At 58.0% G+C, this 23,929-nt stretch overlaps 2 protein-coding genes and 1 non-coding gene across 10 annotated transcripts in view; 2 read left to right on the plus strand and 1 right to left on the minus strand.

Annotated features, from left to right (window-relative positions):
- The window catches only part of MED24 (mediator complex subunit 24), a 35,991-nt gene extending 18,350 nt beyond the window's left edge, over positions 1–17,641 (plus strand). For 6 of the 8 annotated variants that reach the window (XM_047757231.1, XM_047757232.1, XM_047757233.1 and 3 more), the window contains 24 exons: positions 3,147–3,185; positions 3,524–3,597; positions 3,963–4,195; positions 4,339–4,395; positions 5,842–5,953; positions 6,109–6,259; positions 6,539–6,652; positions 6,961–7,008; positions 7,405–7,487; positions 7,777–7,863; positions 8,579–8,690; positions 9,142–9,284; positions 10,074–10,111; positions 10,548–10,630; positions 10,991–11,169; positions 11,286–11,385; positions 11,674–11,849; positions 14,285–14,549; positions 14,822–15,003; positions 15,188–15,278; positions 15,607–15,706; positions 16,538–16,618; positions 16,866–17,014; positions 17,106–17,641. In XM_047757231.1, coding sequence (XP_047613187.1) covers positions 3,147–3,185; positions 3,524–3,597; positions 3,963–4,195; positions 4,339–4,395; positions 5,842–5,953; positions 6,109–6,259; positions 6,539–6,652; positions 6,961–7,008; positions 7,405–7,487; positions 7,777–7,863; positions 8,579–8,690; positions 9,142–9,284; positions 10,074–10,111; positions 10,548–10,630; positions 10,991–11,169; positions 11,286–11,385; positions 11,674–11,849; positions 14,285–14,549; positions 14,822–15,003; positions 15,188–15,278; positions 15,607–15,706; positions 16,538–16,618; positions 16,866–17,014; positions 17,106–17,222 — 2,814 coding nt within the window. In that variant the 3' untranslated portion in view covers positions 17,223–17,641. Of the gene's footprint in view, positions 1–478; positions 760–3,146; positions 3,186–3,523; positions 3,598–3,962; positions 4,196–4,338; positions 4,396–5,841; positions 5,954–6,108; positions 6,260–6,538; positions 6,653–6,960; positions 7,009–7,404; positions 7,488–7,776; positions 7,864–8,578; positions 8,691–9,141; positions 9,285–10,073; positions 10,112–10,547; positions 10,631–10,990; positions 11,170–11,285; positions 11,386–11,673; positions 11,850–14,284; positions 14,550–14,821; positions 15,004–15,187; positions 15,279–15,606; positions 15,707–16,537; positions 16,619–16,865; positions 17,015–17,105 lie in introns of those variants that run through there. The other 2 variants (XM_047757236.1, XM_047757235.1) reach the window with 2 other exon arrangements.
- Positions 10,365–10,468, plus strand: LOC125115355 (small nucleolar RNA SNORD124). Its single transcript, XR_007132066.1, has one exon. It is a non-coding gene; the product is annotated as a small nucleolar RNA SNORD124 (small nucleolar RNA).
- A 1,257-nt stretch (positions 17,642–18,898) lies between the features above and the next one.
- On the minus strand, positions 18,899–22,109 carry CSF3 (colony stimulating factor 3). Its single transcript, XM_047758502.1, has 5 exons — positions 21,276–22,109; positions 20,996–21,150; positions 20,506–20,613; positions 20,273–20,419; positions 18,899–19,915 (listed from the first exon to the last, which is right to left on the minus strand). The coding sequence occupies exons 1-5, from the start codon at positions 21,286–21,288 to the stop codon at positions 19,751–19,753; spliced, it is 588 nt and encodes a 195-aa protein (XP_047614458.1). The 5' UTR covers positions 21,289–22,109; the 3' UTR covers positions 18,899–19,750.
- Positions 22,110–23,929: the final 1,820 nt, after the last annotated feature.

Genomic DNA, 23,929 nt, shown 5'->3' on the forward strand with positions numbered 1-23,929 from the left:
GCAGCTCCAGGGTCACTCTAGGCTGGCCAGGTGTGCCCTGGGCCGCGTAGACGGGCTCTGGCTGGGGGACTGGCGGGAGTCCAGAGCTTCTCCGTGGAGAGGTACGTCAGGACTGAGATAGGTTAAATCCTTACTGTGAAAAACAGTTCACCACGAGGAAAGTATTTTTAAGTCTCTGGAGTAGCAGTGCTTTATTGATACTGTCAGCAGAAACGTGCCGAACAGAATTCTGAATTTGGAGACCGTAAATTCTGAGTAACTAAGGGCCTCCCTTAGAACCTAGAGATCTGGGGGTTTCTCTTGCAGTTTGGGGTCAGGGTCGAGTGGGAACATCCAGCTCCCCCTTCAGGTTGGTATCCAGCAAGGTTCAGTTCACTGCCAAGCTCTTGCTATGGGGACCTCAGTTATAAATAAACAAACAGTTGCCTGGAACGTTACGGTCATCCTGCCCAGGCAGGCGCCCAACTTTCTGATCACTGTCAGACACCGGCTCCGGCTTCACAGCATGTCCCGCCGAGAGTGGCACTCAGCACTCATGGTGGATTTAAGTCCTCTGTGTGTTTCGCTTCTCTTTATCCAAGAACGCTAGTTAAAAATGTCTGAACGGAGGGCCGTCTGTTCACACGACAGAGAAATTATACAAGGAAGACATCGCCATGCATGTAAACGTCACCATCCTGCGTCATTGAGGGTGACTTAGCGTTCTTCTTAAATCTTTGGAAAGTTCTCTTCCTCTAGTGAAGACAACCCACGAGGCAGGTGATTATCCTGATGTTGTCAGTCATTGCGTTCTGCTTTGGATCTTGGTGTATTTTGGCAGTGGTTTTGAATGTACAGTTGTGACCATTTGCTGTAGTATTATTCATGTTTGAGCAGCATGCTATCATTATTTTTTAAAAATATGACAACTTAAAAGCTCTCTGTAGGGTTTGATTTCACTGAGGACAGGTGATTTCTTTCCGCCAATCTTATGATGGTGATGAGTAGGCTTTACTCATAGAAACTTGTTTTAAGGTAAAATTTTTTTCAGAATGCTAGTTACGAGAATTCATCAATCCAAAGCAATAAAAACTTACTGAGGGGCGTTCCTGCTATGGTGCAAGGGGATTGGCGGCATCTCTGTGGCACTAGAACACAGGTTCGATCCCTGGCCCGGCACAGTGAGTTTAAAGATCTGGCACTGCTGCAGCTGTGGCTGCAGCGTAGGTTGCAGCTGCAGCTCAGATCTGATCCCTGGCCTGGGAACTCCGTATGCTGTGGTGCAGCCAGAAAAGAAAAGAAAAAAAAAACAAACTTACTGAGGGCCGACTATGCGGTTGGTCCCAGGTTGGGTTTCTAGGGCAACATATGCTTAACACCATTTCTGTTTTCAGGGAGCTCCCTGTTCAGAGAGCATTTCTCAAAATATGTTTTGCAAATACTAGTTAAATGAGATTCCTTGGTCAAATAAGTTGAAAAAATACTGCTTGATTCATCTCCAGTCACCTCAGAGATTCTCATTGTGTACAAGAATATTCTTATGGTTTAGAGGAGTCCTGTGGTGACGAAGCTCTTTGTTTAAGAACCGTTTACTTCAGAGAAAGTTCTTTGTATATGGTCGTTTCAGAGTTTCTCAAAGTCGTGTCACACAGAAGCTGTGGATGTGTGTGCGTGTGTAAAATTTTTCTTAACCTCTTTTTTTTTCGGGGGGGGCAAGCTCAGGTATCAAATGCTGGCTTTTTTTTTTTTTTTTCATTTATCATGATTTTTATTTTTTCCATTACAGCTGGTTTACAGTGTTCTGTCAATTTTCTACTGTACCGCATGGCGACCCAGTCACACATACATGTATAGATTCTTTTTTGTTTTTTTTTGTCTTTTTGCCTTTTCTAGGGCTGCTTCCCACGGCATAAGGAGGTTCCCAGGCTAGGGGTCGAATCAGAGCTGTAGCCACTGGCCTACGCCAGAGCCACAGCAACACAGGATCTGAGTCGTGTCTGCAGCCTACACCACAGCTCACGGCAACTCTGGATCCTTAACCCACTGAGCAAGGCCAGGGATCGAACCTGCAACCTCTCATGGTCCCTAGTCAGATCGTTAACCCCTGCGCCATGACGGGAACTCCTGTTTAGATTCTTTTTTCTCACATTATCATGCTCCATCGTTAAGTGGCTAGACATAGTTCCCAGTGCTACACAGCAGGGTCTTATTGCTTATCCATTCCAAAGGTGATAGTCTGCCTCTTTCGTCACATCTCGAGGAACACCTGGAACACCATTGCCCGATAGAATTTTCCACTGTGATGGAAATAGTCTGTATCTGTGCTGTCTGTTACAGTAGCCGCCAGCCCCATGTAGCTGTGGAGCACCTGAAATATGACTAACATGACAAAGGAACTGAATTTTTAAAGTTATTCAGCAATAATTTAAACTTAGCCCCATGCAGCTGAGTGGCTTCCCTGCTGGACAGTGCAGCTTTGGAAGCTGCTTTGGGAACTACTGCTCTAAGGGTATCTTGCTTTTTCATTCTGCAGACCTTATTAATGGAGGTCACTGTGTTAAAGCAGCCTTGTCCTCAAGGAGCTTCTAGTGTGGAGGTGGCAGTAGGTACCCACAGTGTAACGATGAGTCGAAGGGTATTATGAGGGGTGGGGGCAGGATTTCTGCTTTGGGTGGTGGCCTGGAGAAGTCCTAGAGAATTATGTATAATGGGATTCACTCCTTATTTCAAAGTGTCGGTACTCCCTCTTCATTGCAGAAAAAGGTTGTAATGGCTCCAGTTCTTGCCCAAATAAACTCACCGTCGATAGCAGGTGTGGGAGTAGAGTAACCTGCCCACCCTCTTGTCCGTTGTTCTGCCCACCAGCTGTCAGACCTTGTCCTCTATGGTGGACAGCGAGTGGCAAGTGGACACGAAACGTGGCCCCTTGAATACCTCGCATCCCCTTCTCAGTGGGTTTTACGCCGGTGCTGTCCATCATTGTGAGTTTGGTAGACGCAGGAATGGGCACCTTGCCTGGTGTTCCTGCCTCTCTTTGGGGCGTGAGGAAGGCCTCTCGAAGGGGTAGAGATCTTAGGAGAGCTGCAGTAACTCTGAGCGTCCGTGTTTGTTCCTCTCAACTGTGGGACACCGGTTGCCTGAACTTTATCTTTCTCCTCTCCCTCCAGATGGTGTCCTACTCCTCCGTCCTCACAGCTATCAGTAAGGTATGACCACAGCCTCTCACCAGCGAGGGGGGCGGCGGGGAGACAGAGACAGGGTGGTGACAGATGGGGCCCCACCCCCTTGACCGCCCCGAGATCGTGTGACCTCTGAGGCTGGTCGGGCAGCACAGCTTGCCTCTGGCTGGCCTGGCTGCCTTCCATTAGAGGGAGGGGGATCCTGGGCCATGGGGGCTGGCAGGTAGGAGCCAACTTCCAACGCTGAAGGGACGCAGGGTCTGCAGCCTGAGGTTGGAGGAAAGATGAGCAGGAGTCTTGAAGTGCCAGCTGCCTCACGTGTGAGCCTGGGCGGCGACTGGGGCATTCCACTGTTCTTTCTGCAGTTTGATGACTTCTCCCGGGATCTGTGTGTCCAGGCTTTGCTGGATATCATGGACATGTTTTGTGACCGGCTGAGGTAATGGCAGGGGTGAGGGGCTCTTAACCTTCCAGTGAAGTCCTTCTCCTTAGTGTGAAGGAGAACCTGTCGGCACAAAGGCTCAGACCACCTCTGGGGGTTCCCACATTTCTTCCCACCTGCCCACCCACATCCGCCCATCCGCATCTTTTTCTCCTTGTTCTCTTGGGACTAAAATGCCTCTTTATTTGGAGTAGCTCATTTGAAATCCTATCAGTGGAAGCCTGCAGGGCAGTCCTCCCCAGGCCTTGGCTGGCTTCCCAGCTCTCTTCCATAGTAAGGGGGTGCCAGGCACTCGGGAACATTGGTGTGGGTCGGATTTCAGCCTTTGGAGCAGAGACAGACTTTGCATCCTCTCCCGATAGCTGTCATGGCAAAGCGGAGGAGTGCATCGGGCTGTGCCGGGCCCTTCTCAGCGCCCTCCACTGGCTGCTGCGCTGCACCGCAGCCTCTGCAGAGCGGCTCCGGGAGGGGCTGGAGGCTGGCACTCCAGCCGCTGGCGAGAAGCAGCTTGCCATGTGCCTGCAGCGCCTGGAGAAGACCCTCAGCAGCACCAAGAACCGGGCCCTGCTCCACATCGCCAAACTAGAGGAGGCCTGTATGTCCCCTGGTTCCCCGAGCCCCACCTGCCACTGCTCCCATAGCCCGTTCTGTAATTGAGAGGGGAGAGGCAGGATGCCATCCCACTTTTTTCCAGGAGGATCTGAAATCATCCCACTTCCTTTTTTTTCTCCCCATAAGCATTGCATACATCCCAGGGACTTGGGCAGGGTGGCACCCGAGCCAATCAACCAACAGGTATTTACTGAGCCTTATTGTATGCCCAGCACTGTGCCAGGTGCTGGGGGCGGGGGGCGGGGGGCTACTGAAGCAGCATGTGGCAGGGTCCCTGCCCTCAACCAGCACATGAGCTAGTGGGGAGCAAGACTAGTACCAAATACACGGAGGAAATGAGAGGACAGGACAAGCACACCATCCATCCTTGTGTTTGTCTCCATGTTGCTCATCATCTGAAAGCAGATGACTCTTGTGTGTGAATGTTGCCTAAAACAGCCCCTTAAACGCGGTCCCCGTCTGCGGCGGGGCCTGTTGAGCCACCTGCCTCTTGACTCAAGTGCAGGGGTTACATGTTGGAGTCTTCCAGAGCTGGGATCAGACAGATCACCTCCTGGGAGGGAGGAGTGGTTCTGCTGGGCGTGTGCCCCTCGGGCGGGCCGCGGTCCTGCTCAGGCCTAGGCTTGGGACCACCTGGGATCTCTTGTTCTCCAGTAACTGGCATGCTGGAACGGGTTACCCTCAGGCCTTTAGGACCTGGCTGGAGAACTTGTCACAGGACTAGTATTTTTATTGCTTCTCAAACTAACGGCTTATTGCTTGTGAGAAGTCCAGGAAGATGGTCGCTGTGTAAAAGTGGGCTGTGTTGGCAGTTTCTTATCTATCTCGAGCACTTGACCAGTGTTTATTGGCTGAAAAATGAATGAGTATTTAACTTAATTTGATCAGACTTCAGGTCTTCTTGTTTTTGTTTTTTTCCCTGTGCTACATGGAGGTTAATGGGCTAGTTGGTGCCATTATTCATCATTTGACCCTTTGGAAGTGTAACTAGGATAAGTGACTTATAATTAAGGGCCAATTATGCGGTGTGGAGCATGAGTTCAGGCATTTACTTAGGGGTAAGAGATCAGTGGGTTGGGCCAGTCGGGCAAGTTGAGAAAAACGCTGGGGCTTGAACAGAGAGGGGGAGATAGTGGAGAGTGTGAGGGTGCAGCCGAGAAGGGGATGGATTTCGGAAGAGGGGAACAGCGAGAGAAAAGGCCCCGACGGGGAGTGGCCCAGCGCAGAAGGCTGTGTTGGAATCTAGCTGACCCGGGTGGAGAGCGGTGGCCACTTGCAAGGCCTGCCCCCTTCTGAAGTGACCTGCGGCCCCTTGCTGTTCTGGTCACGGGCCTGCAGCCCCCACCCCTATCTCTTTCTGTCACTGCCTGTGTGTGCCGTACTCAGTCTCTGAAGTCAGCTGCGAGTGACCCCCGGGAACAGCTCCTAGCGCCTGCGTCACGGGTGCTCACCCCCTTCTGAAAACACTGCATGCTGCCCTCAGCCCCCCAGCCTCCACGCCATCCTCAGGGGAAGCCTCGGGTCTCTTGTTTCGTGGGCCCCGGGTCTGCCAGAGTTGGGGGGGCGTGGGGCCAGTCTCACCCTCTCCTCTGTCGCCCATCACTTGCTGCCTTGCCTTCTCTCTGCCAGCCTCCTGGACTGCCATCGAGCATTCCCTCCTGAAGCTTGGGGATATCCTGGCCAACCTCAGCAACCCTCAGCTCCGCAGCCAGGCCGAGCAGTGTGGCACGCTCATCAGGAGGTACCCGCTCCTGGGTGACCCTGGTGAAGGGAGAGGGGAAAGGCCCCAGGCAGGGGCAGGAAGGTGCGGCCCCTGGCCCCGCCCCTCTGCTCTCACCCCCTCTCTGACTCTTCCTCGTGTTCCCCACGCCGTCCCCTGTGTGTCTGTCCCCTCAGCATCCCCACCATGCTGTCCGTGCACTCCGAGCAGCTGCACAAGACTGGCTTCCCCACAGTCCACGCGTTGGTCTTACTCGAGGGCACCATGAACCTGACAGGCGAGACCCAGCCGCTGGTGGAACAGCTGATGATGGTGAAACGCATGCAGGTGGGAGGCCACGGTGGCATCTCTGGCCCCAAGGTGGGCCGCCCGGGCAGGGCAGCAGGGAGAAGACCTCTGGTCTTTCTTGGGGGAAGTGGGGTTTCTCCCAGACCTGCGCGGATCCATCAGGTGCAGTGGTTCTGCAGTGTCACCTGCCATCCCTGCCTCTCGCACACGAGTGGGGGAGGTGTCCGTGCTGCGCGGCCTCTGACCCACCTGAGCCCCAGGGGCCAGGAGACGGAGGGGGCAGATGCCCTCATGCCTCGCCTTCGGGTCTTCCCACAGCATATCCCCACCCCACTTTTTGTCCTGGAGATCTGGAAAGCTTGCTTCGTGGGCCTCATCGAGTCTCCTGAGGGCACTGGGGAGCTCAAGTGGACAGCTTTCACCTTCCTCAAGGTACCTGGGATATGGGGCCCCGGAGAGCCAGGCTGGGGAGGGTTCTCAGAGAGGTGACGCCAGGGATGGCTCAGGGTGGCCGTGGGAGCCCACCTTCGCTTACGGCGTTTCCTTAGTCACGGAAGGGATGGGTTCCTGCCCCGCAGGCTGAGGGTGCCAGGCAGCTTGCTCATTCAGCTCTTGGAGCGCTTTCACTTCCAGGCCAGGGGGGTTCTGGTCTCTGCCCAGAGCAGGGGGATGGAGGGACAACCTGGGCAAAAGAGAAAGGAAACTAAGCTTCCTGTTTCTCCCCCTGTCTCACCTTCTAGATTCCACAGGTTTTGGTGAAGTTGAAGAAATACTCCCATGGGGACAAGGTGAGTTGAACAAATGAGATGGAGGGTGGGCGTGGGAGCAGGTGAGTCCTTGTTTGGGTCGCTTGGCCCTTGCTGGGCGGTGCTCTTGGTGCCACTGGAGGAGGGCTGGAAGCGTGGGAAGACTGTGCATCTGTGTGCATCCATGCATGTGCTCCTGGTCTCCCAATAGAGGGCGGCCAGGCCGCCCCCAGAGGCGAGGTTGCCTGAGATGACCAGGGCCAGGGTGGCAGGGAGCAGCGAGGCCCCCCGCTCTCACGCTGCAGTCGCTGGAGCCCAGCGGTGGGCATGGCCGACTTGTAGGGTGCACCCAGCAGGATGCCCTCGAGAGCCTGCATCACAGGCTGTGGGTGGCGTTGGGGGTCTGGAAGCCGGACGGCAGTTTCTGGCTCTTTGCAGGACTTTACCGAGGACGTCAATTCCGCTTTTGAGTTCCTGCTGAAGCTCACGCCCTTGCTGGACAAAGCTGACCAGCGCTGCAAGTATGAGGTCCCTGCTCAGCCTTGCTCTGCTGGAGGGAGTTGTGGCTCTTCTCCTGCTCCATGTGCCAGCTAAGCACTGGGGACCATCTCCTCGCTGGCTCCTCCCGGTAGGGGCAGGAGGCAGCAGCCTCGTGGTTGCCGACAGCTCTCAGCTTGGCCTTCCCTCGGGCACTCAACACATTTTTCATCCTGGAGGAGGGAGGTTGCCAGCCGGGGAGGCCCCATTGCTTCCCCCTTGCAGTAATCCCTGCTGAATGCCCAGGCCCCATGTCACCTTTCTCCCTCACAGCTGTGACTGTACAAATTTCCTGCTCCAAGAATGTAGCAAGCAGGGGCTTCTGTCTGAAGCTAGCATGAACAACCTCATGGCCAAGCGGTAAGTGTGAGCTCCTTGGCTGGCCCGGGGCCCCTTAACCAGCCCGCCCCCGCTGGCCCGTGTCCAGACTGGGCTCTGGGTGCCCTTCCCCTCCTGTGTAGAGTTTGGGTTGCAGGGCACGGGAACCATGCCGAGGGTCTCCAGGGACGGGAGCCACTGATTTCTGCAGACCGGGGTTTAACTCCAGCCCTCCTTTGTGATCCAAGTAGAAATCCTAAAACCTCCTTTAGTATCAAATGAACTTTCAAAATAGATGTAATGACCAGTGACAAACGGAAGCAACTGTGATACTGGATATGTTTTCACAAGCATCACCCTCCCCCAGTGGTTCCTGTGTGTCTCCGCCTTCTCAGTGCCTCTGCTGCTGGGACTGGACCAGGGAGCGTGTCAAGAACTGATCTCTAGGGGGAGTTCCCCTTGTGGCTCAGTGGTTAACGAACCTGACTAGTATCTATGAGGATGCAGGTTCGATCCCTGGCCTCGGTCAGTGGGTTAAGAATCCAGCGTTGCCATGAGCTGTGGTCTGGGTCACAGACACGGCTCGGATCCCGCATTGCTGTGGCTGTGGCTGTGGCTTGGCCGGCAGCTGCACTTCTGATTCGACCCCTGGCTTGGGAACCTCCCTGTGCCGCGGGCGTGGCCCTAAAAAAAAAAAAAATTTTTTTTTGATCTCTGTTCCTCTTACCTTCTCTTGACCGACTGGCTATGGCCACAGCAAAGCAGACCGGGAGCACGCACCCCAGCTGAAATCCGATGAAAACGCCAACATCCAGCCCAACCCCGGGCTGATCCTCCGTGCGGAGCCCACCGTCACCAACATCCTCAAAGTGAGTGTGTTCTTCCCGCGCCTCCCGGGACTTCCCTTCCCTCTTTCCAGTTTTCCCTCTACTTCCAGATGAACAAACAGGCCACAGACCTCTCTCTCTCCCCGTTACTTTGGAGGTAGAGAAAGGGAAGGTGAGGGCAGCGCCTCTGGACGCAGGTACTTGTTGAGCATCGCTGGTAAGCCAGGTGCTGCGGTAGGCGCTTCACTTGCCACAGTGCCGATGTCACAGCAAAGAGGCCCCCCCGCATCATCCCAGTTTAGTTGACAGGGACGGATCAGAGAGCGAGGACCCTTAGGAACAAATTGGAGATTGAAGTCAGGAAGAAGTCCAGTAAATGGCAGGTCGTGGGATCCCATTTAATGGAGACATGCAGAGAGAGACGCTGCAGCCAGGCTGTGTCTGGGTGGGTCTTCGGTGTCGGTCAGGACTTCATTTCCTGTCTTGTCCCCAGACCATGGATGCAGACCACTCCAAGTCCCCAGAGGGGCTGCTGGGGGTCCTGGGCCACATGCTGTCCGGGAAGAGCCTCGACTTGCTGCTGGCCGCCGCCGCCGCCACTGGGAAGCTTAAGTCCTTTGCCCGGAAGTTCATCAAGTAAGGACGGCCGAGCCTCTGCCCGGGGCCTAGGAGGCATGTCTGCAGGAGGAGGGAGCAGGTTAAGGGCCCGGCACTGGGGTCTGGGTCTCCCCAGAGATGCCAAGGCAGAGCGGCCCAGCTGGAGACCTGGGGGAAGGGCTGGTTCTCCGGACGGGAGGTGCTCTTTTCTCTTCAGCTCAGGAGGAAGCGGAGGTGTTTGGTGAGGTGCCGTGTTGAACAGGAGACGTGGAGGGATTGCATTCACAGTCGCTACTAAGGGGCTGTCAAATTCTGCTGACTTTTTGGACTGACCTGGAATCTGATGGATAGAATGTTTCATGCGGCAAGCCATTCTCTAGGCCTTGGAAATCCTAAAAATAGAGTTCTGGAGTTCCCGTCGTGGCTCAGGGGTGACGAACCTGACGAGTATCCATGAGGACGTAGGTTCAGTGGGTTAGGGATCCAGTGTTTCCGTGAGCTGTGGTGTAGGTCACAGATATGGCTCGGATCTTGCGTTGCTTTTGTGGCTGTGGCGTAGGCTGGCAGCTGCAGCTCAGATTCAGCCCCTAGGCCTGGGAACCTCCATATGCCTCAAGTGTGGCCCTAAAAAGACAAAACAAACAAACAAACAAACAAAAAACAAAACAGAGTTCTTATTTCAGTAGCAGTGGAGTTCCTTTTAAGTCGAACCTGTAACTCAGACTCTAGTGGCCGCCTTTCTGAGTGGGTGGAGCCCCTGGCCCCAGCCCTTGCGCAGCTCCTGCCCTGGTTGATGTGACCTGTGACCTGTCTGCGTTGCTTCCGCAGTTTGAATGAATTCACGACACACGGCAGCGAGGAAAGCAGTAAGTCAGCTCTATGTGCCCAGACCCATGGCCCTGAAGGAGGTGTGGAGGGAGAGGATAGCAGAGGGAAGAGGCCGCCTTTGCTCATCCTCGGAGGCCGTTTTCTCCCCTAGGGATGACTGACCAAGGCGTTGGGGGAGCCTTGAAGGGGGGTCATGCCAGGAAAAGAATTCTTCCCAAACCGCCCTTTGTCTCTCTGGCTCCCCCGTCACGATTCGGTCTGGTGCTGGGGACGGAGGGCATCGGGAGTCTTTGACTCCAGGGAAGGGATGATGTTCTAATTGAGACTCAAGAAAAGGATTCTGAGCCTCTGAGCTTTGAAGGAGCCACTCAGTCCCTGACCTTCCTCGAGGCAGATCCTGATCCCCTCCCGACCCAGGCAGGACTTTTGGGCCCTTGCCCTGGGCTGCGGCGTCAGCCTTCTCATCCTTCTCAGCCAAAGCGGCCTCGGTTCGAGCCCTGCTCTTTGACATCTCCTTCCTCATGCTGTGCCACGTGGCCCAGACCTATGGCTCAGAGGTGAGGGACGAGGAGCAGGCAGGACTGGGGCGCCAACTGTGGGGCAGAGGGGAAGACGACGACCAGTGACCCTCCCCACCTCATACCCCTACCCTGGCCCCTGGCGGTCTCCCAAGCCCCTTCTCCCGGCTGCTGCGGAAATCAGGTGCCCACTCCCTCCAAGTCAGTAGCTTGCCCCCTTGTCACGTCCTGAATCCTTCGGTGCCACACTCACACCTACCACTAGGTGGCAGCACAGCCCCCTGTCTTTCTCCCTTGGACCACTTGGTCTGTCCCCAGTTCTTCAGGCTGGGTGGGAAGGGGGAGGCAGCCTGGCAGGAAAAGAGGTGCAGGGCACGGTGCCCCCTCTTCCTTTCCCAGGTGATCCTGTCCGACTCGAGCACAGGAGCAGAGGTGTTCTTCTTTGAGACCTGGATGCAGACGTGCATGCCTGAGGAGGGCAAAATCCTGAACCCTGACCACCCCTGCTTCCGGCCCGACTCCACCAAAGTGGAGTCCCTGGTGGCTCTGCTCAACAACTTCTCCGAGATGAAGCTGGTGTCAGTGGCCTGGACGCCCACTCCCAGGGCGGCGGTGGGGACAGGCCCAGACCCCCTCCCTCACCCCATCCCACGTGCCGCCGTGGTGATGTTTCCCCACCCCCGCCCCCTCGTAGGCAGATGAAGTGGAACGAAGCCTGTCTCAGCATTTCGGCGGCCATCCTGGAAATCCTCAACGCCTGGGAGAACGGGGTCCTGGCCTTCGAGTCCATCCAGGTAGCCGCCCTCTCCAGCAGCCTGCACTCTCCCCTGAGACACGGCGCCCGTCTGGGTCTGGGTCAGAACAAAAAAGACCCTGCATCCGGGAGCCCGTGCGTGAACCTTGATCTTCCCTGTAGTCATAGCCTTAGCTACCCGCTCCCACCCAGGTCACTTAGGGAAAAGCCCACTTGTGGTGCAGAGAGCTGTGGCCTGGGGCCCTGGACCCCACTGCCGCACATCGTTGCCCATGGGGGCCGGGGAAGGGGAGACAGGGACCCCAGTCACCCATTTCCCCTCCTGCAGAAAATCACAGATAACATCAAGGGGAAAGTGTGCAGTCTGGCCGTGTGTGCCGTGGCTTGGCTCGTGGCCCACGTGCGGATGCTGGGCCTGGACGAGCGTGAGAAGTCTCTGCAGATGATCCGCCAGCTGGCGGGGCCGCTGAACAGCGAGAACACCCTGCAGTTCTACAACGAGCGGTCAGTAACCCAGCCACTCCCTTCTGGGCCTCTGCGGGTCTGTCCTAAGAATCGGCCCCCCAGCCCCCCAGGGAAGCCCTCTCTGCCTCTCCCCTTACCTTTTCCACACACGCTGCCGCCCGCTCACCCTCTTCCTTCCTCGCTCGTGTTCTTAATCACACGTTCACTCACCGACTCGGCAGCGCTTAGTGAGTGTCTCTGTGCTGTGCCAGGAGTGTTTCTAATCCAGCACCTGCCGTGTCTGCGCCCGAACCACAGACCCCGAGCAGCTATGATAACTGCCCTCCAAGAGCTCAAGTTCTGGGCAACTAGCTTGGCGGAGGGAAGTGATTATCGTCGCCGTATCACTGTCCAGAAACCCTCATGGGCCCATCTACCCCGTCCTGAACCCACTCCCACCCCGGGCCCGGCTATTTTCTGTGACATTTTCCTGCCTTAGCTTTTTAGGGACTTGGAGGACCTCCCTAGCAACTTCAGCTATGTTGAGTTCAGTAATGTTGGTTCACTTACCCATCTAATACGCTTTTTCAAAAAAAAACTGTGGTAAGGAGTGCCTTGGTGGCTCAGCAGGTTAAGGATCCAGTGTTGTCACTGCTGTGGTTCTGGTTACAGCCGTGGCTTGGATTTGATCCCTGGCCCGGGAATTTTCACATGCTACGGGTGCAGCCAAAAAAAAAAAAAATTGTGGTTAAAAAGTACGTAAAATTTACTATGTTAACCATTTTGAAGTGTTCGGTTTCAGTTTCAGTAGCGTGTTAGTTATATTCACATTGTGAAACAGCTCTCCAGACCTCTTTCATCTTGTAAATCTGAAAGTGGATCCTTTAAACAACTCTCCTTCCTGTCCTCCCCCTGCTGCCCCAGGCACCCACCACCCTACTTTCTGTTTATGTGGATTTGACTACTCTAGGTACCCATGTAAATGGAATCATACAGGATTTGTCTTTTTTTTTTTTTTTCATTTTTTATTTAGTGGCTGCACTTGTGGCATATGGAAGTCCCCAGGCCAGGGACTGAATCCAAGCTGTAGCTGTGACCTATGCTACAGCTTTGGTGGATCCTTTAACCCACTGGGCCAGGCTGGGGATTGAACCCATGCCTCCGTAGCAACCTGAGCCTCTGCGGTTGGATTCTTTTTTTTTCTTCTTCTTTTTTGGCCACCCAGAGGAGTTTCTGGGCCAGAGGCCAGATCTGAGCTGCCATGGCGACCTAAGCCGCAGCTGCAGCAACACCGGATCCTTAACCCACTGGGCTGGGCTGGGGATTGAACCCATGTCCAATCCCCAAGATGCCACCAATCCCACTGCACCACATCGGGAACTCCTGCCCTTGGATTCTTAACCCACAGTGCCACAGCAGGAACTCTTAGTGTTTATCTTTTTGTGACTGGCGTGTTTTACTTCCGTAATACCCCAGAGATTCAACTATGTCACTGCATGTGTTAGAGTGTCCCTCCTTTTGAAGGCTGAATGATGTTCCATTGTCTGTATGTACTGCGTTTTGCTTATCTGTTCTCCGGTTGGTGGACCCATGGGTTTCTTCCACTTCTTGGCTGTTGCGACTAGTGCTGCCATAAGTGATGAGTGATGACCCACAAGGTGGCCGCTGGGATGTCATATAAGGGAGAAGTGGAAATGCTGAGCCGAAATGAGCTCGGGAGGGTCTTTAGAATCCCATCTCTTCCTCTTCCCTCGCCTCCTTCTTTATTCCTCCCCCCCCCCCCCCCCCCCCCCCCGATCATCCTCCCCCAAGTAATGGCGTGCTTTCCCTGACACAGTCCACACTGAGCACCCTGACTCCTGTCTGGGAAATCCGTGGCTCTGTCAAGCAGGTGGGCAAAGGGCCTTGAAAGTCATAGTGACTTTCCCAGAGTCACCGGGTGTTCCTCGAACAGCGAGTGCTCAGGCCCAGGCCCGGGTTCACAAGCACTTTCCTGGATCCACACTTAGGTTTGCCCCGCTCCCGAGGGCCGGGAAGAGCCTGGTGGGGCAGCCCTCGGGCCCCTGTCCTGGAAGTAAGAGTTTACTTTGGGAGGAGGCCAAGGCTGGATGGGGAACACCCCCCCGCCCCCAGCACTCGGCCGAGAGGGAAGTGATTGTACTTATCTTCTGCCAGGAGATTGGCAGGGCCCGGGCCTGGGGGAAGTTGGAGAGAGAGGGAGTGAGAGGAAGTGCGAATCCATGGCTGAAAAGACCTGGCCAGCCCCGCGCCCCCATAGGCTTGGTGCTGGGAGCAGCGCTGGGGGGGGGGGGGTCGGGTCTCCCAGGGGTTCTCAGCATCCCCTTGTCTCCTCCCACGGCACAGAATGGGGCTGATTTCCCCCAGAATGTTTCCGTAACCCAAGTCCTGGGAAAAGCCGGGGCTGGATGTTGCCTCCCTCCCCAGGCCGGCTGTCGAAGCTGGCGCTGCCCGACCTGAAGGCTCCCCTCCCCCAGGGTGGTGATCATGAGCTCCATCCTGGAGCATATGTGTGCGGACGTGCTGCAGCAGACCGCCACGCAGATCAAGTTCCCGGCCATGGGCATGGACAGCATGCCCTACTGGAACCTGCTGCCCCCCAAGCGACCCATCAAGGAGGTGCTGACGGACGTGTTTGCCAAGGTGCTGGAGAGGGGCTGGGTGGACAGCCGCTCCATCCACGTCTTTGACACCCTGCTGCACATGGGAGGCGTCTACTGGTTCTGCAACAACCTGATTAAGGTACCGGGGCTGGGTGGGGGTGGGCCGGGGCACAGGCATCCTCAGACGGCTGAGAAAACGCCTGACAGGACCAAGCTCCGTCCCGTCCTCTCGCTGCCCAACGCCCCAGCCTGGTCAGCCAGGCTTCTCCGTGAGGCCCCGTGAACACCGAGAAGATTCCTTGCAACCCCGAGGCTGGTTCTCGCCTGGGGAGCCCCTGGGCTCTGAGCAGAGCCACAGGGCGTCAGAGCCTGGTTGCCCTCAACTCCTCACCCAGCCTGCCGCCCGTCCAGGAGCTGTTGAAGGAGACGCGGAAGGAGCACACGCTGCGGGCGGTGGAGCTGCTCTACTCCATCTTCTGTCTGGACATGCAGCAGGTGACCCTGGTCCTGCTGGGCCACATCCTGCCTGGCCTGCTCACCGACTCCTCCAAGTGGCACAGCCTCATGGACCCCCCTGGCACCGCACTCGCCAAGTAGGATTCTGAGTGGACCCTCAAGCCACCCCTGACCCAACCTGCAGTCAGGCATCCCACCTGGGCCACCTAGGAGCCGGGCCCCGGGGATGCCCTGTTGGGTGGGGTCTGATCAGCCTGGGCACTGAAGCCCTTTGGGCGGGGGTCTGCTGATGTCACACCCTTTCCTGGACCCCTTTGCCAGGCTGGCTGTCTGGTGTGCCCTGAGTTCCTACTCCTCCCACAAGGGGCAGGCGTCCTCCCGCCAAAAGAAGAGGCACCGGGAAGACATCGAGGTAGGGGGTCCTCTCCTGCGTCCGCCTGCCCTGTGCTGATCAGCAGCCCTTCTTACTGAGCAGCCCCCTTACTGAGCCTCTTCTGGTGAGAGGCCCCTTCAGGCACAGGCAGCCAGGCCCGGTCCCTGCCCCTGGGCCGCTGTGTCAGGGGTGACTTGCGGGGGGGTCCTCCCCAGGACAGTGAGAGGCCCGAGGAAAGGGAAGGAACCCGCTGAGATGCAGCCTGCAGCCTGGGGGGACTTGACTCCGGCCTCAGCGCAGCTTTCTTGGCCGTAAGGAGAGATGGGGGGACCCAGGGGTGGGTCACAGCGCCTCTCCTGCCCTCCAGGATTACATCAGCCTCTTCCCCCTGGACGACATGCAGCCCTCGAAGCTGATGCGACTGCTGAGCTCCAACGAGGATGATACCAACATCCTTTCGAGTCCCAGTGAGTGTGGGGACCGGGGCTGGGCGGGCTGCGTCCTATCCGGAAGCTCCCTCCTGCCTGAGGGCGGCCCTGCGCTGGGTCAGAGAGGGTGGGTGGGAGTCGGCGCCGTTCTGTACCCCCGCCCCGGCCGGCGCTCTTCTGCCGGGGTCCATCCCAGCTGGTGGCCCTCTGTGGTCCCTTCCTCTTCCCTCTCCCGTCACTTAGGGCACTGCTGCCTCGGGCACAGTCAGTGCCATTGACTCCCCGGCTCTAACCCTCCTTCCCCTCAGGCAGGCCTGAGGCCTAAAGCAGCCCCGGCGGGAACTCGGGGCTGCTCTCCACCCTTCCCGCTGGGACAGCACCCCTCCCCCCGCCCCCCGCCTTCAACGTCGTTGTCCCCCTCTGCCAGGAGCTCTGCTGCCGCATCTAATGTTTCCAGTTTCTAGAGACTTCTCCCGAGCCCCGAAGTTTGTCTGAGGCCACCTAGGGACTCGGGGACCAGTTGTGCACTTGAGCAGAGGAAAAATGCTGGGTCTGCCGCCTGTGCATCCCGTGACCCTTACCCAGTTACTCAGCAAACCTTGGTCTCAGCTTCTCTGTCTGTAAAATGGAGTCGTGAGGCTTAGCGGTTGTGCCGCCCGCAGATGGGCCCCCTTCTCCTGGCGGGGCCACCAGATGTTGGTTCTTCTGTCTTACCTGCTTGTGGGGATGTCAGAATCCGGGGCCCTGATGACCCCACCCAAGAACCTTCTTGGGGGGAGTCCCCCCCACCCCAGGGGTGCGGCTTCCCCGGGCCGGCGGCTTGGAACCCAGGAGGCCGTTCCCTCAGTGCTCGCTCCCTTGACCCCACAGCTGACCGCTCCATGAGCAGCTCCCTGTCGGCCTCCCAGCTCCACACAGTTAACATGAGGGACCCGCTGAACCGAGTCCTGGGTGAGTCCCCCGCCCCCCCCCCCCCACCCCGTCCCTCCGCTCTCTCCTCAGCTCCCCTGGTGGCTGCTCCCCTGTCTCCCCCAGGCTCCTTCCCACCCGCCCTCTGGCTCGCCCCCAGCTTTCCTCCTTCTTTTCAACGCCCCTTTTTGGGGGCTGCCCGAGCACGTCGGTCTCTTCCTTCCCGGGCGCTGAGCTCCTCCCAGGCCCTGCTCACGGAATTCCTCTCCCCCCGCCGCCTGCGGCACAGCCAACCTGTTCCTGCTCATCTCCTCCATCCTGGGCTCGCGGACCGCCGGCCCCCACACGCAGTTCGTGCAGTGGTTCATGGAGGAGTGCGTGGACTGCCTGGAGCAGGGCAGCCGCGGCAGCATCCTGCAGTTCATGCCCTTCACCACCGTGAGTGCCCTCGGGGCTCCCTGCTCCCCCACGTCACGCCCACCCAGCGGCAGCCCGCCGACCTCCGTCTGTCTGTCTGTCTGTCTGGCAGGTGTCGGAGCTGGTGAAGGTGTCGGCCATGTCCAGCCCCAGGGTGGTTCTGGCCATCACGGACCTCAGCCTGCCCCTGGGCCGCCAGGTGGCTGCCAAAGCCATTGCCGCCCTCTGAGGGGCTTAGAGTGGCCGCAGGGGGCTGGTGGCGAGGGTCCCAGACCCTTCCCTCGGGCGCCTTAGAAGGAAACGTGTGGAGAGATGAGCCATCATTGCTCATATCCACATGACGTAATAGCCCACAGTCAGTTTCCAGATCTTTCCCCTGCTCCTGACTTCTGACCTCTAAGAGAGCTCCCAGTTTCTTTCATAATTTCCTCTCCCCACTGTGAGCAGCATGTGAGCAGCTGGTTCCTCAGCTCAGAGCAGCCTCGCTGTGCCCACTGCCCCCCGCAGCCTCCCACGCAGGAGTAGGTTCGCTACCTCTAGGGAGTTTGATAGCTGCAGGCTGTGTGTGTGTATATATGTGTTTTTTTCTTTTTTTACGTGAGGAGTGTTCACCTCAGCTCACTTTGTAAATAAAGATCCTCGTGGGTCCCTCTGTGACTCCGTGGCTGTGTCCGACGGGGCGGGAGCCCGTGTCGCGGAGGGAGGAGAGGTGTGCGGAGGAGGCCCGGCTCGGTCCCGCGCCTGTCCACTCAGTCGGGGCGGGGCGAGGTGACCGGAGCGGCCTCCCTTCCTCATACCTGCCCCGCTGCCCCTACCCGCGCAGCCAGACTTACTCCGAAAAGGGAGAGGTTTTGGCACGAGGCCTGGTGGTGCCGGGGTTGGCCTGGGGTAGGCCATCCTGTTCAGATGTGCCCCAGGCCGGCCCAGCCCCACCCAGAGCCTGGCAGGCCCAGAGTTTGATCTGTCCTCTCCAGAAGGGGACCAGGGGCTCAAGGGCAGCAATCCTGTTTAACCCTTCCTTGCCTGCTCCGCATGTCCCCAACAGGGGTGGGGGACCCTGAGCTGCTGCAGACCCTGCCTTGGCGGAGCCAGGTGGGGAAGGGAAGTGGAGGATGGGGGAGATCTTGGGAGGGGGTCTAGGGACACATGGGTTGTCTGGATGTCTCCTGGGTCTGGTGGGGGCACCCAGGAAGCACACGTGTGTCTCCCACTGAGGGCACAGAGAGCCTTGCCTGGAGGCTGTGCTGTGCAGCGGCCACTCCGGTCTCCCTGGATGGGGGCTCGGGCCTCTTCAGCCTGTGAGGCCCGAGAAGGGCAGGAAGGCGGCAGGCTCCCTGCCAGATGGGAGGCAGAGCTGGACGAAGGGAAGGACGTGCAGAGCCTAGAACTTGGGGTCTGACCCACGCTGTCACTTTGACCTCAGCTTCCTAATCCGCAAAAGGCCCTTCGCAAGTTTATCTTTGTGGGCAGCCGGGAGCGTGGATGGGAGGTGGTTTATGAGAGGTGGTCGCCTGACAAAGCCCCGTGCAGATGGCAAATCCTCCCCTGCTTCGGGCTAGCGTCCATCTGTGTCTGGACTCGGGCCCTCCTGGCCCCCGTCCCCCGCCCCCCGCCCCCACTCTCTCCTCTCCTGGTACCGGTGACCCATCTGCCTTCTGTCCTCCCCACTAGGCTGTGGCTGCATGAGGGCAGGGACCACGCCTGCCTGTTCCCTGCCACGCACCCAGTGTCTGCACGCCCTCTGCACCCAGTAGGTGCGCAACGAAGACCTGCCCGTGGAATGACTGCCCAGGCGGCCTCCCCGCACCCCCTCTTCCCCCACCCCGCCCCGGCCTCGCCCGCCATCCAGCTCCCGCCCGCACCCCCTGGCCAGGCCCCAGCTGGACTCAAGAAGGAGGAAGGACATTTACTGAGACAAACACTTTATTATCGTGAAGTTTGGCTCCAGCGAGAAAGTGGGGGCAGAGGTGGAAGGTGAACAGCCGAGCGTCCCTCTCACACCCCTCGGCGGCTCTTCCCTCCCACCGTCCCAGTCCCGTCCAGCAAGGCAGAGACATGACCCATGACCGTCCGCCCGGCCCTAAAGGGAGTCCGGATCCCGACCCCGGCAGGGTGGGGCGGCGTCACGAGCCTGATGGTGTCTATAGCGCGTCCAGAAAAACAAGAGGCGGCCCTGATGCCTGGGCTCCCCACGCGAGGGGTCAAAACGTGTCGGAAGGAAAAAATCTTAAGAAGGAAAATGAGATTCCCCAGCAAATTCGCGGGACCCCAGGGTCAAGTGTCCCAGTCCGTCCCAGCTCTGGCTGCCTCTGCCAGGAAGCCCATTGCAAAGGGGGCGAAGGGGGCGCGGGGAGGCAGCAGGGGCCAAGAGGGAGGGGTGCTAGGACCCAGTCGGGGAACACTGCTGTTTAAATATTAAACAGGGCTGTCTTGTCTCCCACGTGGGAGACTTCCCGATGCTTCCAAGGCCCCAGGTGGGCACCCTTAGGGTAGGGGTTCACTCAGTGCCCACCGCGGAGCCAGGCAGGGAGCAGTCACCGGATGTAATACTTGGTATTTACCAACTACCTCCCAGTCCAGGGGACGGGAAGATGGGCATTTTTCTCCCTGCTACAGGCGGGAGAATGAAACTTGGAGGAGAAGGGAAGGACCCAGGAGACTGGGACTCCTTTCTGTCCCCCCCGGGCTTTAAATATGAGGTTTAAATAGGCATAAATATTAAATAGAGATAAATACACCGGAAGGGGAGGGCTCTGCTCAGGGCTCGGCGAGGTAGCGCAGGACACGGTACGCCAGCTCCAGGAAGCTCTGCAGCTGGGAGACAACCAGGACCCCTCCTGCCCGGCGCTGGAAGGCCGAGGTGAAGGTCGGCACGGTGCCCTGGGTGGGAAGCGAGGCCGGGGCCATCCTCAGGTCTTCCATCTGTGGGGGAAGATGAGAGCAGCCATCAGACCCTTGCCGAGTGGGCATTACCACTGCGAGAAGGAAGGGCTGGTGGGCCGTGGAAGATCAGGGTTAGTGGTGAAGCCAGGACCAGAACCCGGGTCTGTTTCAAGGTCCTGTGAACTGATTCACACCCCCAACTAGGGGAAATGGGGGAGGGTCCTGGGATGGGCTGGTAACTCCGTACCTCCAACGCCCCCTGCCCCCCCCGCCCCCAGTCCTGCAAGGCTCCTGCCCCAGCCCTAAAGAACCCCGGGATCCCCGGGCTTGCAGCACGGCCTTTGAAGACCATCTGGGTCCAGGCCCCCAATGCTTGCCGCTCCCAGAGAGACTCACCTGCAGCCAGATGTTGGTGGCTAAGTCGGTGACATCCAGCTGCAGTATGTCCAGGGCGGGGGCCAGCTCTGGGGAGATGCCCGCCAGGGCCTGCAGGAGGCCCTGGTAGAGGACGAGGCCGCCGTGCAGTTGGTTCAGGCAGCCAGTCTGGGGGGATGGGGAGGAGTCAGGGGGTGTTCCTTCCAGACCACCTTTCCCACCCCCTCACCTCCCTTCTCCCCTCCGGAACTCACCAGCTGCAGGGCCTGGCTGGAGCAGCTGCTCAGGGAAGCCTGGGGGAGGCCCAGAGAGTGCCCGAGCAGCACCAGCTCCTGGGGGTGGCACAGCTTGTGGGTGGCACACTGGGGGCGGGAAGGATGCCGAGTGAGGGGGGCTGACAGGGCTGGGCTGTCCTCCCTTCCGAGCGCCCCCATCTCTCTGAGGTCTTTTCCTCCTTCCACCTCCCGCCAGGCTTCTCGCTCCCCTTCCTCCGTCCACTCCGCAGCCAGCCCCTCCCAGCACTGTCCCCAAGAAGTTCTCCCCCGCCCCCAGCTCTGTGCCAGTGCCCAGGGCTCCACCTCTCCTCGTCCAGTCCATTACCCCCCAGTCTCTCCTCTCCCAATCCGGAGGCGTTCTTTCCCAAGGGTCCCTTCGCCTCCTTCTCCCCCGACCTCTCTTCTGTGCCCCCTCCTGCAGCACCTCTGTCCCCTCCCTGACCCTCCGCTGCCGGCCTCCCTCACTCACCAGCCTCTCCTGCAGCTCGGCGCCATCAGCCTGGATTTTCCTCACTTGCTCTAAGCACTTGAGCAGGAAGCTCTGGGGCAGGGAGCTGGCAGGGCTGAGAGGGGTGGCTTCGGGCACCATCCAGAGTGCAATGTGCCAGAGCAGCAGCTGCAGGGCTGGGAGCAGACAGGGGCTCAGGGAACGTGCCGTCCACTCCACCTGAGTCCCTTTCCAGGATCCTAGGGGCCCCCAGTCCTCTGCCCCTCTGCCCCTCCCCAAGTCCAGGGCCCCGGACACTCACCCATCAGCTTCATGGGGCTCTGGGCAGCAGGCTCAGCCGAGGGTCTGGGTGGGTCTGTAGGTTCTGGGCTCTGTCAGGGACCAGATCTGGGGGCCTTTATACATAAGCCCATAGAGGCCTGGGAGGAAATTACCTGGTGCTGCGACTAAGGCTTAGTAATAACTTCCCAAGACTTATGCAAATTTGTTGTCCAGGACAATGCAGGGCGGTTGGGGCAAAACAAAAAAAAAAAACTGTTTGCGAAAGTTTTGTGAAATTGTGGAATCTCTGATTCTTCTTTGACGTCTGGTCCCCCTCGGGCTCCCTTCCTCCCCTAGCCCCACCCAGGCCTGCATTGCCCCAGGGTGTTTGAACCGCTAAACAAAAGCTGAGCCAGTGATAGAGGCCTTGGGGGCTGGAGTAAGGTCAGAACTCAGGGCAGAGGCAGGCCCTCCCTCCCTCCCCGGGCACATGTCCCCATGAAGCCCCCTTTGCCACTCTCTCTTGGGACTCTCAAGCCACCTGCTCCCTCGGCCCCAGCTCTGAGAAGGAAGAAGCTAGGTGCTCCCGTTTCTATCCCTCAAATTCCCAGGCACCTGCCTCCCTGAGTGCCCTTCAGAGGGGCTGGAGCCTGAGATAAGGACGTGGGGGTCTTGCCTCCTGTCCCCAGCCCACACTGTGATAGGCACCATCCCAGGTTCCTGTTCTGAACTGGGTAGCTGGGAACTCCCCAATCCCCCCCATGACTCATTCCTTTAAGCCCCCGGAATCCTGGCAGAGACTGGAGGAAACCGGATGACTGTCCTGATGAAGCAAGACCCTTCGAGCCTCTTGGTTCACCTGACCTTGCCCTTCCTCCTACCCCCCCCCTCCCCCGGCACTACCCCTCCCCCGACAATGTCCTAGTGCTTTGGGGCTTGAGGATCTGGGATACGGGGCTTCCCTGGCCAGGTTCACTGCCAGCCAGAGTATGGGTGCTGCCCTGAGCAGAGAAGGGTGAGAAAGAAGAAAGTGCCTGGCTTCAAACTGGAGAACCATGCACTGTGAGCGCTGGAAGGGACTTTGGAGTTCGTTCCAACCCTGTGAACTGGGCCAGTGAGGGCAGAGCCTTGCCCAAGGTCATGGGCAGCAGAGTCAGAGTTATAACCTGGACCTCTGCCTGGCGCCTGAGGCCCCATGGGGCCTACCTGGGGAAGTCTGACCAACTGCACTCAAGGCTGTCACTTTCTGTCCCAATTTACCCTACAATGTGCCAGAATAGTGAGCCTTTGGATGAGGAGTGGGTGTGTCTGACTGGGCCAGGCCATCTCTGCGGAGACGGGGCCCCCTGGTGGCCACAACGGGAAGGGACGTCACCAGCTAATCCAGTCACTTCTTGCCTCTGGTCCCCTGGCCTGCAGGGTGGCCTTGGCCCCCGACAGCACCTTAGGTTATAGGCAACTGGCCACCAGGTCCCGACTGAGCCCATCCCTGTGCCCAGCTCCATGGGAATATAGGGGCGGGTTTAACAGAACCGTGAGGGGCCTCCTCTCCCTCCCAAGAACCTCCAGAGGACAACCCTGCTCCAGACATTATACCAGGCACACTCTATACACTGGCAGATGCACTCCTTTCAATAAACCTATGAGGAGGGTACCAGAGCCATCCCCCTCTTTTTTTGGCCACGTCTGTGCCATGGGGAAGTTCCTGGACCAGGGATCGAACCCACACAGCAGCGATCTGAGCCACAGCAGTGACAACACTGATCTTTTTGTTTGTTTGTTTTGGGGGCTGCACCTGAGGCACACGGAAGTTCCAAGGTTAGCGGCTGAATCAGAGCTGTAGCCGCCGGCCTACACCACAGTTGCAGCAACTCTGGACCCCAGCTGCGTCTGTGACCTACACCACAGCTCACAGCAGCGCTGGATCCTTAATCCACTGAACAAGGCCAGGGATTGAACCCTCATCCTCATGGATACTAGTTGGATTTGTTTCCACTGAGCCACAGCAGGAACTCCTGACAACGCTGATCTTTAACCCTCGGCCATCAGGGAACTCCCCCGTTTCTGCTTTTATAGAAGACGAACCTGACCTTGGGGAGGTTAAGCAACTTGCCCAAATAGCAGAGCCACGGTCTGCCCTGTCTTCAACTCTGGGTCAAATCAGAGCTGCAGTTCTCAGCCTACACCACAGCCACAGGAACACTGGCTCCAAGCCGCATCTGTCCACTACTCTGTAGCTCGCAGCAATGCCAGATCCTTAACCCCTGAGTGAAGCCAGGGATCGAACCCGCATCCTCACAAAGACAATGTTGGGTCCTTAACCCACTGAGCCACATCAAGAACACTGAGTCTTAAGCTCTTAACCACTGAATCTAGTAACCAGTGTTTGGCCTTCCTTCCCCACGACCATGCCAGGTCTATGCTGCAACTTTTTTTTTTTTTTTGTCTTTTCTAGGGCCACACCTGTGCCATATGGAAGTCCCCAGGCTAGGGGTCTAATCGGAGCTGTAGCCGCTAGCCTATGCCAGAGCCACAGCAACACGGGATCCGAGTCACATCTGCAACCCACACCATAGCTCACGGCAACGCTGGATCCTTCACCCACTGAGCAAGGCCCAGGGATTCAACCCGCCACCTCATGGTTCCCAGTCAGATTCGTTAACCACTGTGCCACGACGGGAACTCCTACACCAC

The sequence above is a fragment of the Phacochoerus africanus genome, chromosome 14 (genome assembly GCF_016906955.1).
Source record: "Phacochoerus africanus isolate WHEZ1 chromosome 14, ROS_Pafr_v1, whole genome shotgun sequence".
Lineage (NCBI taxonomy): Eukaryota > Metazoa > Chordata > Mammalia > Artiodactyla > Suidae > Phacochoerus > Phacochoerus africanus.

What these genes read in the sequence shown, in the direction of transcription:
- CSF3 (XM_047758502.1), bottom strand. An exon ending in CCGAGCTGCAGGAGAGGCTG is followed by an intron (nt 20,614 to 20,995) that starts GTGAGTGAGGGA and finishes TCCCGCCCCCAG; the next exon opens with TGTGCCACCCACAAGCTGTG. An exon ending in CCACCAACATCTGGCTGCAG is followed by an intron (nt 19,916 to 20,272) that starts GTGAGTCTCTCT and finishes CTTCCCCCACAG; the next exon opens with ATGGAAGACCTGAGGATGGC.